This window comes from Haliaeetus albicilla, chromosome 4, assembly GCF_947461875.1.
Source record: "Haliaeetus albicilla chromosome 4, bHalAlb1.1, whole genome shotgun sequence".
Taxonomy (NCBI): domain Eukaryota; kingdom Metazoa; phylum Chordata; class Aves; order Accipitriformes; family Accipitridae; genus Haliaeetus; species Haliaeetus albicilla.
This window is the reverse complement of record NC_091486.1, coordinates 45,295,227-45,308,792: the sequence shown is the minus strand read 5'-3', so window position 1 is coordinate 45,308,792 and position 13,566 is coordinate 45,295,227. Positions and strand designations below refer to the sequence as shown.

At 51.4% G+C, this 13,566-nt stretch overlaps 1 protein-coding gene across 2 annotated transcripts in view; it reads left to right on the top strand.

The window, feature by feature from the left end:
- EPHB2 (EPH receptor B2) overlaps positions 1-13,566 on the top strand; it is a 138,672-nt gene that overhangs the window by 71,241 nt on the left and 53,865 nt on the right. For both annotated transcript variants that reach the window (XM_069782283.1, XM_069782281.1), the window contains exons 4-5: positions 8,598-8,753; positions 9,352-9,687. In XM_069782283.1, the coding sequence (XP_069638384.1) occupies positions 8,598-8,753; positions 9,352-9,687 (492 nt within the window). The remainder of the gene's footprint in view (positions 1-8,597; positions 8,754-9,351; positions 9,688-13,566) is intronic.

The window sequence follows — 13,566 nt, the reverse complement described above, 5'->3', positions numbered from 1 at the left end:
AGAGCATGGCGTGGGAGGGCACTGGTCCTCATGCTATGGGAAGTCAAGGCAGAGCAATTTGGGAACAGTGCTGTCAGCACTTCTGTGCGCTGGCTGTAGGGGTTGGAGCCTCTGGGACAGGTAGGGATGTCCTTCAGAGACCCAGTCTCAAGACTGCATCCCTGACCCTGAAAGCTGCTCCTTCAACATCTGGGATAAAGGAGTTGGGTAGAGACAGGTGATTTGCAGATAAAAACATTGACCAGCCCCAGATGCACTTGGAGTCCCTGGAGGTGGAGGCAGAAGTCCACTCGGGGGCCTGATCCTGGCTCTGCTCACACCTGGAGACTTGCAGACTTGGGATGGTCCCTGGCTGCTCTGGTCCCCTGAGTCTCTGTGTCTGGTCTTGGTGGCCGTGCATGCCTGTCCCCAGAAGCCCTGTGGTGCTGGGGGTGTGACTCCGGATTTACACCAGGACCAAGAGGGCTGGGGAGACTGTCCGCTTGAAGGGCTCTTGCCTAGGAAAAGCTCCCTTTTTACTTTCGTGTTTCCTTTAGGATTAAAGCCATTCTCCTTGGGCTCGAAACATGGAATGTTTGCCAAGTTTATGAGGGCTTTTAGAGAGTACATCCTATCCCTTCTTTTATAGGGCTGAGATAAGATTATCTTTGTTTTAGCACCAATTAAAGCAGGAAGGGTTTATAGGATTAGGGGTTTTCCATCAGTGCAACTTCGATGTCACCACTTGCTTGCTTGGTTTTCTTCTTGCCCTGTGTTAAAAGGTTGGGAGCTGTTCCCCTAATGGTTAACATACCACTCTCCAGAGGCAGAGCTCTCCCAGGCAGAAGCTTTGAGAAACATTTAAACAAGACCAAACAAAGTAACAAAATGTGAAAGTGCTAAATTCTTCTGGAGACCACTTGGAGAAAGCTGGCTTACCGTTTAAACAACTGCTCTTTCAGTATGTAGCGCTGCAGTGTTTACATCTGTTGAAGAAGGACATGCTGCTTGCCTGAAAAGCGTTTTTTAAAATATCAAAATAAAATAAATTACTATATTGTAAGGAATCTAAATCAAAACCAAAAACCCCTGCAGTCTTGCAGTCAGAGGCTGGAAAACACATCAGTCCATCCTCTGCACCAGAAGAAAACAAGAGGCTGAATAACGTGAGCATGACACTTGGTGTTTCTGCTAGTGCGTCGCTCCACAGAAATAACCTCATGGCTCGGCATCTCGTCTGGTGTAGGCTGGCATTGCTCCATGTGAGTTGCCCCAGGGCTCCTGGGGCAATGCCGTTTTCCAGCACCCGAAGCTCTAGGTCCTTACGTGCATGCCAAGCCTCTGAGACAAGGTTTTGCGGTTGAAACTGCACAAATGCTGGCAGCGTCCTGCTCACCTCATGTGCTGGGTCTGGGATTGCTTCTAGACTGGCATCACCCAACATCCCCAGGGTGGTGGATGTCACACTTCAGGAGAGCACCACTGGCTGCTGAGCTTGGTCTTGGAGCTACATCCTAGAGTGCTCTTCAAGTGTCTGCAGGAGCGAGGAGGTCCAAAGCATCTGCTGCCACCAGAGCTCTGCTCCTGACCTGTAAACTCGCCAGCTGGTTTCGGCTTCACCCAGGGACGCTGGCCTCTGGAAGTGAGCTGTGAACCGTGCCCTTGGGGCTGCAGTCACCTGTGGTCTGCAGCATCATGGTGAACACACAGCTCTGTGTTTCCTTTGGGTGGGGAAGTCCTCTCCCCTCGGTTGTCTGCTGAACGACTCTAGCAGGAGAAATGCCAGATTATGGTCCTCGCCATCTGTACTCTGAGGATGCTGGAGGCACCCCAGTCCCCCATGCTCAGGCAGGGACAGAAAGCTTTCCGTTTCTCTTTAAGAGCCCCCATGACGGGTTGGGGAGGCTGAACCAGGCTGACCAGGCAGGTAAGAAATTCCAAGCGTTTCTTCCTGACAGCTGAATCCTGTCACTGCTGATGGATGTACCGCCCAGAGCAGGTCGGCAGGGCGGGGGGGGGCTTGCAGGTGTGTGTGCCCACAGGTGCGGCAGTCTCACCAGATGCTTGAACTTCTGAGTGGTGCTAGCGGGGAGATGACCTTGCGAACCCTGTGGAAGCTGCAGGAGGGATTTGCTGGCAAGCCCCCAGCACAAAGGCCCTCCCAGGTGAGGGCTCAGCCCTGCTGCTGGTACACGGGCACTGGGAGAGAGCTGCAAGGGTTTGGTTGAGGCTGCTGCCTGCCTAAGGTAGTCCTGGTGATGCTCTTGCAGGAGAGCTGGGGACCGTAACTGCCTGGCTTTGGCCCAGGCTGTGCTGCAGAGTTAGTGTGTGATGACCACTATCTGTTTGTCCCATGGTGTCCAAGAGGCTGAATTGCTGGCCCATGCAGTTTTCCTGGTCTTTGGAGCTTGGTTGGGCTGGGCTGAGGACAGCCTGGCTAGAAGGTCAGGGACTATTTGTCCCTTGCAGGACTTTGCAGTATGCTCTTTTGCGGAGCTCCCAAGACAGGGCATCACTCTGCCCCGCCTGGTCTTCTCCAAACCTCCGTGACACCCCAGTAATAAGGTCCTGTCACAGTCCTACGTGGACCCAGTGCTGCTCCTCTGTGCCTGCCTGTGGACCAAGTGAAAGTGTGAATGATCATGACCTCTTAAATTAAGCAGGCGGTGGTGAGCTGCAGGCAGGCAGGGTGCAGTGTGGAACTCCTTGCCGGGGGCACTTCTGAGGGGGTTGTGTCTGAAGGAGCCCTGGGCTGAAGCTGGGAGGCAGATGAGGTGGCTTGGGGAGCACTGTTGTAGGGGATGTGGATTTTGGAGTCCTGGCACCTCCAGCTGTGAGGCCAGAGCAGTGGTGCCTGTGTGCTGGGGAGGTGATGTGACCCAGTTGATCTCCTTGAGTTGCTGGTGAGGTGCAGGATGCTGGTCCAGTCAATGGCATGAGGACCTATCTAAAAGCCACTAGCAACAGGAGGATGCTTTTGAAGGCCTGCGCCGTCTGCTTCTACTTCTGTCCTGTGGAGAATGACGAGGTTAAACAGGAACATTTGCATTGTGTCTTCTTCCTTTATTGACAACTCTTTAATCCACATCACAGAAGTTGGCTGAGCACCACGTTCCCCTTCAGTTAATCTCATTTAACCCTGTTTTCCCTTCTGTATTTCTATCCTCTGCTCCCCAAATGCTGTCAGATTTGTTGGCAGTGACAGCACCTGGCAACGGGATTAATTGCTTATCTCAAGTATGAGGTAACAGTGTAGGCTGCTAATTAAATTTATCAGGAAGGAAACTGGAGGACCTGTGCAGCCCCAGGAAGGATGAGTGTAGAGAGCTGGCACCTAGAGGTCCAAGATCCTCTCTTTCAGAGCTAGCAGCCAACTCCAATGCCAAGTCCAAGGGGCTTGGGTGTTACCACCTGCCTCCTGCACTGCAGCCCTGCAAGGCAGGGTTGAGTCCGCTTCCTTCCAGCACTAAAATGTCCAGGCTGGAGAGGCCATGGCAGAAGTGTAAGCAGATCCAAAGGCAATGGGCAGCATTGCTCCTTTGGGTTGTCCAGAGGCCAGCCTTTCACTAAGGTGACAGACACCATTGTGTGAGGGCCTGGGGACAGGAACAAGCAGAGAATGGGCAACTTTTGCAGGTGAGACAAAGACAGACCCATTTGCATGCAGAACTAAAAACAACAGTCAAGGTGCAAGGGGCAGAATGGGGAAGAATATGGGAAAAGTGACAATGTCATTACAATACCCACCTCATCTTGCAAGAAGGGCATGGCTGATGAAAGGTAAAAGGGGTAAATTCAGAGTTGGTTGGACATAATAGTCTTCTGCACAGGACAACATCATAAACCACAAACACACCATGAGCAGCAGAGACCTACAAGAGCTGGTGGAGGAGGCTCTGGGGTCTGGGGTCCAGCCTCCCACTTGTAGTGGGGCTACCACCAGCATTAGCTCAGGGCAGCCATGGCATTTAGCTGAAGGTCCCCCGAGGAAGGAGATCCACCACCCTTCTGTGACCTGTCCCAGGGCTGCACCATCCTTTGGAGAAGGAGCTTTTCCTAATGTCCAGTCTGAACCTGTGGTCCTTGTCCCTTGTTACAGAGTCTGGCACCCTGAGAAGTGTTTGGGTCCGTCTTCTTTGCATCTGCCCCCAAATAGCTACAGCAGCAGCTAGACCCCCCCTTACCCCAGTTAACCCATTCCAGCTCCTCCATATTGCTCTTGAACTGGGCAACCTCAATCTAGCCATGGCAGCATCCCCAGTGCCTGGCAGGGGAAAACACCTCCCTTGATGTGCTGGCCACTGTCCTCCTGGCATGGCCCAGGACGTTGTTTTCTTTATTCTCCATAAAAGCACATCACTGGCACCCATATGGCGTGGGATCGATGCAAAAGCGGTCCCATGGTGTGTGGCCAAGGAAGCCAGAGGCTTGCGTAGGGTTTGCAAGGTGATTAGGATGCCAGAGGGAGTGGGGAGGGCCATGGGAGAGGGCTCCCAAAAGCACGGGGGAGGGCAAGAGTCAGGATGCAGCCAAGGCGACCAGCTCGGGGCCCTGTGGCGCTGGGGATGCTGACAATGTCGGGCTGCAGAGCCAGCCTGCCTGCCCCCTGCCTCCGTCCCCAGAGGGAGAAGAAAGGCAGCTGGGAGATAAGGCTGGGGATTTAAGACTCTTGGCGGATCCTAACTGACAAAGCCAGGGCTGCCTGTTTTCCATCAGCCATTAAAAATGCCTTGCTTGAGTGGAAGGAGCCTTGCTGCCAGGGGAAACAAAGCCAGGCAAAGGGAGCCAAGGAGGACCCTTCCTCAGAGTCATTAGCATGGACTGAAGGTGCCGTTTTGGAAACCTTTACTGCAGGAGAGAGCTGTTTGCACTGAGCTGTTTGCAGAAGTGGTCTGACGTGGGCTCTGAAGGCCAGGGCACTTTTTGATGCAGAGGAGCCTGTTTGGAGCCTGCTCAGCTCACACTGGATTAATTAAAAAGTTGGTTAGAGAAAGGCAGTGGGACACAGGGCCAGCAAACAGGGAACACCCCTGCGGCCCCTCCTGCAGGTTTGGCCAAAGGCTTTTCCTTCAAGCTGAGCCATGTGATGCCTTTCTCTGCCGAGCTGCCCTGGGGCAGGCAGTGCTGGGGGGAAGGAGGGCTGGAAGCCTCATGCCAGCGCTGCCTCCAGCAGTGGAAGCTGCAGAAGTGGCCTTCCCTCCCAGATCCCTGGCATGGTCCTCCCGCAGGGGAGGGCAGGACCCCTCACGGGTCCTTCTCCATGTCATTGCCTTCCCAAAACACGTGCCTTCACAGGCACAGCCACCTTTCCGTGCTCTGGGAATGGGCGGATGGGAAACGAGGACACGTGGTGCTGCTCAGGCATTCCCAGCCTTGTTTGAGAGACCTACAGCCAGTACTCAGCAAACCTGCTGCTGTTGCTGAGCCGTACCCTAGCGAGGCAGCCATCCATGCCTATGTGCAGCAGTGAGGCAATTAAAGGTCCATATGTTTCCCGTGAACCCCTATTAGCATCCTCTGATTGGTGCTGGAGATGCAGGAACCCACCACGTGGGAAGCTGCAAACTGCCTCTGCTCCAGTGTTGGGGCCAGAGCCGCTGTCACCGTTATCGCCGTCCTGGAATGAAGGCTGCTCTGATAAGGTAGAGATTTGTGTGATTTCACTGTTTCAATTTCCTCTTTCCAAGCAGCATTTTCTAGGGATGCTCTTGCCCTGCCCTCCTCACAAGCCTAAGGTGAAGCAGCATGTCCCAAAGCTGCTGTCACCATCCGGGGCAGAAAACTGGAGTGTCCTTGTGTCTTCCAGCAAGTGGTGAGAACATCCACGCTGTTCACACAGGAGGGGGTTTAGCCCCTGTGTGAAGATTTCAGTTTTGATTTTCTGTTTACTCTGGAAACAAGAAATTGGGTGGATTCCAAATTAAAAGCTGTTTTCTCACCCAGACTAAGACCTGGAGGGAACAAAACAGTTTTGAACACAATGTTTGTTTATTTTACTTCTGGAGGTTGTCATTACTTGAGGGAAAAAGAAAAAAATAAAAAAGGGCTTTGCATCAGATTTCAATGATTTTCCTGTCTTTCAGCATGATTTCAGGACATTTATCTTTGGAGAAGCTCTGATTTTCCAGGATTATTTTATCCCATGTCAGTGTGCAGGACCTCCTGGGGAGGAAGAAAGTTGCCAAAACTTCTGGCCATGTTTTGGTGGCACGTGCAAAGAGTTCTAGCATCCCAGCTTGGTATTTTTGGTGAACCATCATTCAGCCCTCAATTTTTTTTCCACTCTAAGAGCAGAAGTATTAGTTGCAGCTGTTGGCCTGTGCCAGGCCAAACCTGGGGAATGTTTTTTATCTCTCAGGGCCAGTCACTAAATCTCAGCAGCATAGGCATTTTTTTGGATGTATCTCTATCTTGATGCAGAAGCATCCTTATAGAAAAGTTGTTATTTTTAAAATAAGCATTGGGAAGGTGAAAGAGGCCCATGTCTTAAAACATCTTTGATCAAATGACCCTGTATTTCACCCTGGATGTCAGACTAGAGCAATTTTGTGTGTTGGTTTTATCGTGTTTCAAAAATTGGTATTAGCACGGGGACCCTGTTATCATTTCAGGTACAGAGCCATAATCACTTCTCTGTACCGGAGAACTATGCAGCCATCACCTCTCCCAACAGCTTAACACCCTCTGAGATGGGTTTGTACGGAGGCACATGCTGGGAATAGGGTCAGAAATGGAGTCAAATGTGTGGGGGATAGGGGACAGGAAGGGTGAAAAGATCCAGGAACATGAGGAGAAGCCAGTTTTTCAACAGATCCTTTGACTGTAGGAGGCAGGAGGGACTTTGCAAGCAGGAAGGCTGACGGTATTTTCCTGTAGAGCTTTTGTCATTGGAAGGTCAAGATAATTTTGAAGGAAGGGAGGTGAAAACTGAAAAAACCTCTTTTTTAAATTTTTTTTTCCCCAAAGAAAAAAACAGATACTTCTTAGTAATAGCTCTTGCTTACAGCAACCCCGAGCGTATTTTTTTTCTCAGGCTGTTTTTCTGATCTGCCTCATTCCTGAAAGCCTTGGCAGCGAACTGAAGTAGAAGTTTGTTTAACTCGTTTCAGTGCAGAAACCACCTGCCACCCCCCAGGCTCTTCGTGCTGCACAAGAAATTAACAGCGGCAAAAAGTCCCAACCAAGAGTAATCACCAAGACCCATGCTGATAAATGCTTATAGCCAAGCTTTTGCTTTGGCATTGGTGATCCCCTGACTTGGAAAGGATTTTCTAGTGTTTAAAGCTTTGCAATGATGTTTTTAGCCACCTGTGCCATATCTGTTAATACTGTATTTCAGACTGTGATCTAGCCTTCACCACCCATCTGCTGTAGGCACCATGCACCCCCCATGCCACCTTTGCCCACCCTGCCTGGCTGAACAACAATTTTTTGAGTGGCTGTTGCTCATGGAGCATCTTCTTCATCCGTGAGTGGCTTGGAGGTCTGAGCCCCAGTGGAGGTAGATCCCAGCACGCTGCTGCCGGTTGTGGCAGAAGTGACAATTTGCTTATGATACTGAGTAGTGAAGACATGGACTGGCTATGGAGAGTTGCAAAAGGACCTCATGAGACTGCGTGACCGGGGAATAAGAAGGCAATTGGAATTCAGTAGACATGAGGTGATGGAAATGGGAGAAAACAATGCCAACTTCACACGCACATGCACAGAGATAGGCTGTGAGATGGCCTGATGTCTCTCAGGAATGAGACCTTGGGACTATAATAGGTAGTCCAGTTGGTACATTGGTGGTTAAATAATAATTTGGACTTTGCTAATTATGAGAAAAGAGTAGAGAATAAAATAGTGAATGTTGTTATGCAACTTGTTTGGGGCATGGTGGAGGTTTGTGCAACCCTAGGGGTCATGGAGAAGGTGGATGGTGATTGAGTGTTCACTGCCAATGCAAATGTGAGATTGTATCAAATGAAATGGCAGTGGGCAGCTTCAAAGCAGAGGGCAGTGGTTTCTTCATGCAGCACACAATTACAGCGTGGGGCTCTGTGCTGCAGGATAAAATGGGTGCAAAACATTTGCATGAAATAAAAAATGACTGGGTAACTTAGTGGAAAAAAACATCTCACAAGGGACATTAAATGCAAAGAGCCTGCCTCTTGGAAAGTCCCTGAGCTATATAAATTGTTGGAGGGTGAGAAGGTATTGTGTGCCTGGCTCATGCCCTGCTCCTTGGGTGGCCACTGTTGGGGGGGTCATTCTGGTCACCGTGGACCTTTGGTCTGACTTGGTACAGCCGCTCGCGTCTTCTTATGTGACAGTGGCTAAAAATCCCCTTTGCATTCGTAAGACTCCCTGAGTGGACCCTGTTCTCCGGTCATGGCTGGGGACTAGCAGGGAGACACGTCTCCCCATCTTTACAGGCAGCATGAGCTGCAGCGCCTGCCTCCTCAGAGCCTTCAAACCAGCTGCTCCTTCTCCACTTTGTTTATTTCAAATTGTCAGGTTTTGGCTTTGGACTCCGCAAAGCCCTGAGGGGTGTTTTCTGGCAATGCTGCCAGGCTTCGGGCGTCCCTGCCAGCCCCTGTCCTCACTGCTTACCGCTGCTTTTCGTTCTCTTCCAGGCTGCCCATCGGGGACGTTTAAGGCCAGCCAAGGGGATGAAGGATGCATCCACTGCCCGATTAACAGCCGGACAACTTCGGAAGGGGCCACTAACTGCGTGTGCCGAAACGGATATTACCGGGCAGATGCCGATCCTGTCGACATGCCGTGCACCAGTATGTGGGCTCTGGGCAACTGGGGAGGGGCCGCATGTGGCTGGGAAAGGAGATACTCATCAGTCAAAGCACCAAGGGATGCTTAACAAAGGCATCTGTCTCAGTGGGATTTTGGAGGAGGCCAGAGGGCTCAGAGCACCTTGTCCAGAGAAGCCTTGCAGGTGCGGGTCTTTCTTACCTTGGGCCAGTCTGCACTTGCAAACATTGCACAGGCAAAGAGGACAGAAATTTGGGTTCTTTTGTGCTATTCTAGGCACTGGGATGGCTTCACTGTGGGGCCATACCTGGATGTGTTGGCATGCAGGAGATTAGTGCAAAGGCCAGGAATCAGAAATGCTACAAAAAATAACTGGTGACTTTTGCCGGGGATACCACATAATCAAATTAGCCTGGGTTAAGAGGACAGATTTTGTTCCTGCTCTTGCCTATGGCTGCCTTGCTTGCTCCGCACTTCCCTGACACCAAGAGAAGCACCCAGCTCAAAGTGTGCCTGCTGCAGAGTCCTGTCCAGGGATGCAGAAGAGGATGGTGTGCAGCTGGTCCTGTAGCGATGAGCAGGGTGCTGCCTCTTACACCTTTCTGTGTATTCTCTTTACAGCCATCCCGTCTGCCCCCCAGGCCGTCATCTCCAGCGTGAATGAGACCTCTCTGATGCTGGAGTGGACCCCGCCGCGGGACTCGGGGGGCCGGGAAGACCTGGTGTACAACATCATCTGCAAGAGCTGTGGCTCTGGCCGCGGGGCATGCACGCGCTGCGGGGACAACGTGCAGTTCGCCCCCCGCCAGCTGGGCCTGACAGAGCCCCGCATCTACATCAGCGACTTGCTGGCCCACACCCAGTACACCTTTGAGATCCAGGCGGTGAACGGCGTCACCGACCAGAGCCCCTTCTCCCCACAGTTTGCATCAGTGAACATCACCACCAATCAGGCTGGTAAGACGTGGACCTGTGTCTCCCAGCAGACTGTCTCCAGGAAGGGGAGGTGGTGGGCAGAGATCTCCTGGTCAAGAGGTGCTGGGTGAAACCCTGTGGGGTGAACAGGGCTTGATGGGGAGAAGAGGTGGGGTGAGATACAGCGTGGTGTCGCTTGCTCCGTAACGCTGGTGATGACCAAAGTGCATCGGCTTGGCAGTTCCTGGATGAATCCCAAGCCTCGGGTGTGAAAAATATCCCTTATTTCAGTGAAAAGCTGGAGTGTGCCCCAAGGCAGAGCTGCCCTCCCCATCACCACAGCAGAACAGCTCATGTCTTGGTCCTCTGGTCTCTCAGCATCCCTCTCCAGTGCTGGGCGTGTGACTGTTTCTGAGGTTGTTGCCTTGGAGCATCAGTTGCACGCGTTGTCAGTGTGTTGCAGACGTGGCAGCAGTGCTCACCACTGCTGGCAGCCTTGCTGCAGCCCCTGCTATTGCTCCTGGTTCTTGAGGAGGGAAGGTAAGATTAGCTCCAGCATTTTGAGACAAGCTGCAATCTGCTCTGACTGCAGAGAAAGCCAAGACAGGCTGTGAAAGCAAAGGAAAGCTGCACAGAAGAGGTTGTAAAGCAGTTCCAGGACCATCTGGAAATGTGCTCCAGGTCCTGTGCCACTGCAGAGTCACCTTGGTGAAGAAGACCAAGCAGCAGAGCTGGAAGGGTTTCCTTCGGGGTGTCCAGCTCTGTGCTGGCCTGGCGTTTTGCTGTGCTCCCCCCATGCAGGGTGGTTTTGCTGGGGGAAGGGATGCATCAGGGGGCTGGTAGCGCTGTTCCTGGGAGATTCACCAGCAGCCCCCAGGCAGCAGCTGTGCTGGTGGCAGGATGTCCTGCAGATCTGCTGGTCAGGGGCTGCTCTCCTCAGCCCACCTGGAAGCCATCTGGAACTGGAGCAGACTGGGACTGGTTTTTGCTTAATCCAATTGCATGGTGGAAGCGTGCCAATAAGGTACAAGCATCCGTGGGAGCAAGTGAATTTCTGTGGTCCCTCTGAGCACTGCAAACAAGTGTGTGGGGAGTGTGAACATGCCCCAGGCTGCCCTGGACACTACATGACCCTCAAGACTGAATTTGGCAGTCGCAGATGATTGCATTTCCACTAAATTGCCTGGAAACTGTGGTGTGTGCTGGCTGCAGGGGACAGGAGGTGTTTGGTCTGGGGTAAAGCAGCAGTGGTGCAGATGGGCATCACTTGGTTGGGCATGCAGAGCACCGAGACAGAGGTAACCTGCAAAAATGTCTTGGTTGCACATGAACCAGCGGAGTGACCTCTGATCTTACATTAGCTTGGGACCTGTGGGGTCACAGTGTTTTCAATACCGTATCAGAAGCCCTGAAGGCAGATTTAGCATAGCGTTGAACTGTGGTTTGACTGCAAGCAGGAACACATCTGCACGTGATGAGGAGAGAGGAATTGGTCTGGGATGGTGACCTGTTGCCATTTCCTTTACAGAGATAGCTGATGGAGACGGGGTGGGTGTGATGCTACCTGGGGCTGGGAAGGGGCTCTGCACACCCCCAGCGTGGTCCTGCACTATAGATGAGTTATTTAATGCTCGGATTTTGCACTTTGCAGTTATGTGGTGTGCTTGTTACCTTCATATATGGCCTGTGGCTACTTCCACCTTAGCAAAACCAGAAAGCTGAGTTGCAGGCGAATCCTTTCAGTCCCTTGGATCCTCGTCCTTGTGTTTTCCTTGTTTGACACTCCTTTATTATCAGGGCTCACACTTCTCAGCCTGTGTGATGTCTCTCTTTATGTATCTATTCATTAGCACTAAACAGTAACTGTCTGCTTGCTAATTCCTCTGTAATTAGAGGCTCTGAATTCTTCTGCTTACACTCGGCACCGCCTGGCAGCCTTGGTGTAGATCATTAGCAGTTGGTAACAGAAGCTGCAGACACAAAGACAGAGCTGGGACAGGAGAATGGAGTGTGTTGTGGGGAGAGGAGAGCGTGCAGAGGGAGGGGAGGGATGAGCCTGGGGAAGCAGTGATTACAGCCTCCCTCTGCTTTTGCTCTGGGTTGAGCAGCCAGCTGGGGCTCCATCTCAGGCAGAGCAGAGCACCGAATATGTGATGGAGTTGTGCTCCTGCCACAGCTGGACGATGGCCTCCCTGCAAAGTGCCCACCACGCTGTCCTTCAGGGACCTCCCAGCCATGAAGAAAGCAAGGCAAAATTGCCCTGGTTCACCCAGGGATAAATGGACCCTGGTTGGGGGACCACCTATGCTTGGTGCTTTCAAGACAGGAGAGATGCCACGTCACCAGCAGCATCTTTAACCTTCAGGTACCATAAATTCTTCAGCATCCCAAGAAGAAGCTGCTGTGAGAGAGTAAGAAAACGATCCCCGTAAAGCAGCCAGAGGGCAGGTACTGAGTGTGGCCAGAGGAGTGGCACTGGGAGGTACGATGGTATGGTGACTGTCATCCCAAAAGGGAAACTTGAGAAGAAGGTGACATGCCATTCACCTTGTTGTTCCCTCAGAGAAAGATGTGTGCGGTCATTATGGTTGTATCCCTCTCCAACAACGTCTGGATTTCACTAACATTGGCCTTTACATCCACATAATTTATTTTGCTGTTGTGTTGTGGTAGTAAGACATTTCTGCTCACATAGACACAGGCAGCGGGTAGCTTCTCTCAAGGAAAAAAAAGAGGTAATTAGGCCAAGCTGAATCATGCTTTCTTGCTATGAGGTGGCTTTCCAGAATGTGGATCTTCCCACAGCTCTTTGTAGAAACTTCTGTATTCTTCATCATAATTTTTTGAACTAGGTGTTGTACCCAGTAGCAGCTGTACTGCAGATAAATTACTTCCCTTGCTGGTCTCGCTGTTCCCTTTACACATCCGAGTGTAAAGTGCTACCTCACTCAGCCATGCGGGCAGCTCTTCCCTCCCTGGTGGGTTCTGTCTTGGTCCCTTCAGATGCTGCTTTCCTCGATGCAGTCTCCCATTCTGCAAGCAAGACCTGCATTTTGGTTTCCAGATGCAAGCACAATCTTATAATCGTTTTCATGGGCTCATCCATCAAGCCATGATCATTGCTCTGTACAGAAGTTGTCATTCCCAACACTGCCGTTTTGCATACTTTATGAACGTTTTGCCAGCAATGTTTTTATATCGTCTCCCAGATCTCTAATAATTTTAAGGAGAGTTGCTGCCTCCACTGTGCTGGACACAGTGTGAGTCCCTATTGAGTGCCAACCTTATTTAAAACTAATTTCATGTGTTGCAGATGATGCTGATACTGAGCCTGGTGTCTCACACATTTTAAGTTTGTGCACTCTGCTGAACTCCTGAGTTCAGGAAAAAAAATCAAGACAGTTTGACAAGAGCTACTTCCACAAAGTCATGCTGCCGTGCCTGATTTGGGCCATAGGATCCCATCAGGGTTTGTGGAAGGGACATCTGGGATCCCTGATTCACCCTCCTGTTGGCAGTGGGACTACCACCAAGAGTATATCTGCTGTGGCTTTTTCTAGCTGAGTCTTGGAAAACTCCACGTCTCTGCTAACCTGTCCCAGGACTAAGTCACCCTCCTCGGAAAGACGCTTTTCATAATTTCGAGCCTGATTTGTGGCTTGTGCCCCTTGTTGCATCGCCTACCCCTGCTGGGAAGAGCGAGTTTCCACCCTCTTTTAACAGAGCTCCGAGCAGTTGTAGCTGCAATTAAATTAATCCTTAATGTCTTCATTAGCAGGCTTAGCCAGCCCAGCTCTCTCCACGTCTCAGAAGCCCTATGCCCCAGGCTGCCTTGGTCACCTTTGACTGGATCCTTTGCAGTTCCTCCTGGACCCATGGCCTTGTGTTCTGCATTGGCCAAGTTGATGTTGGCCTTAGACT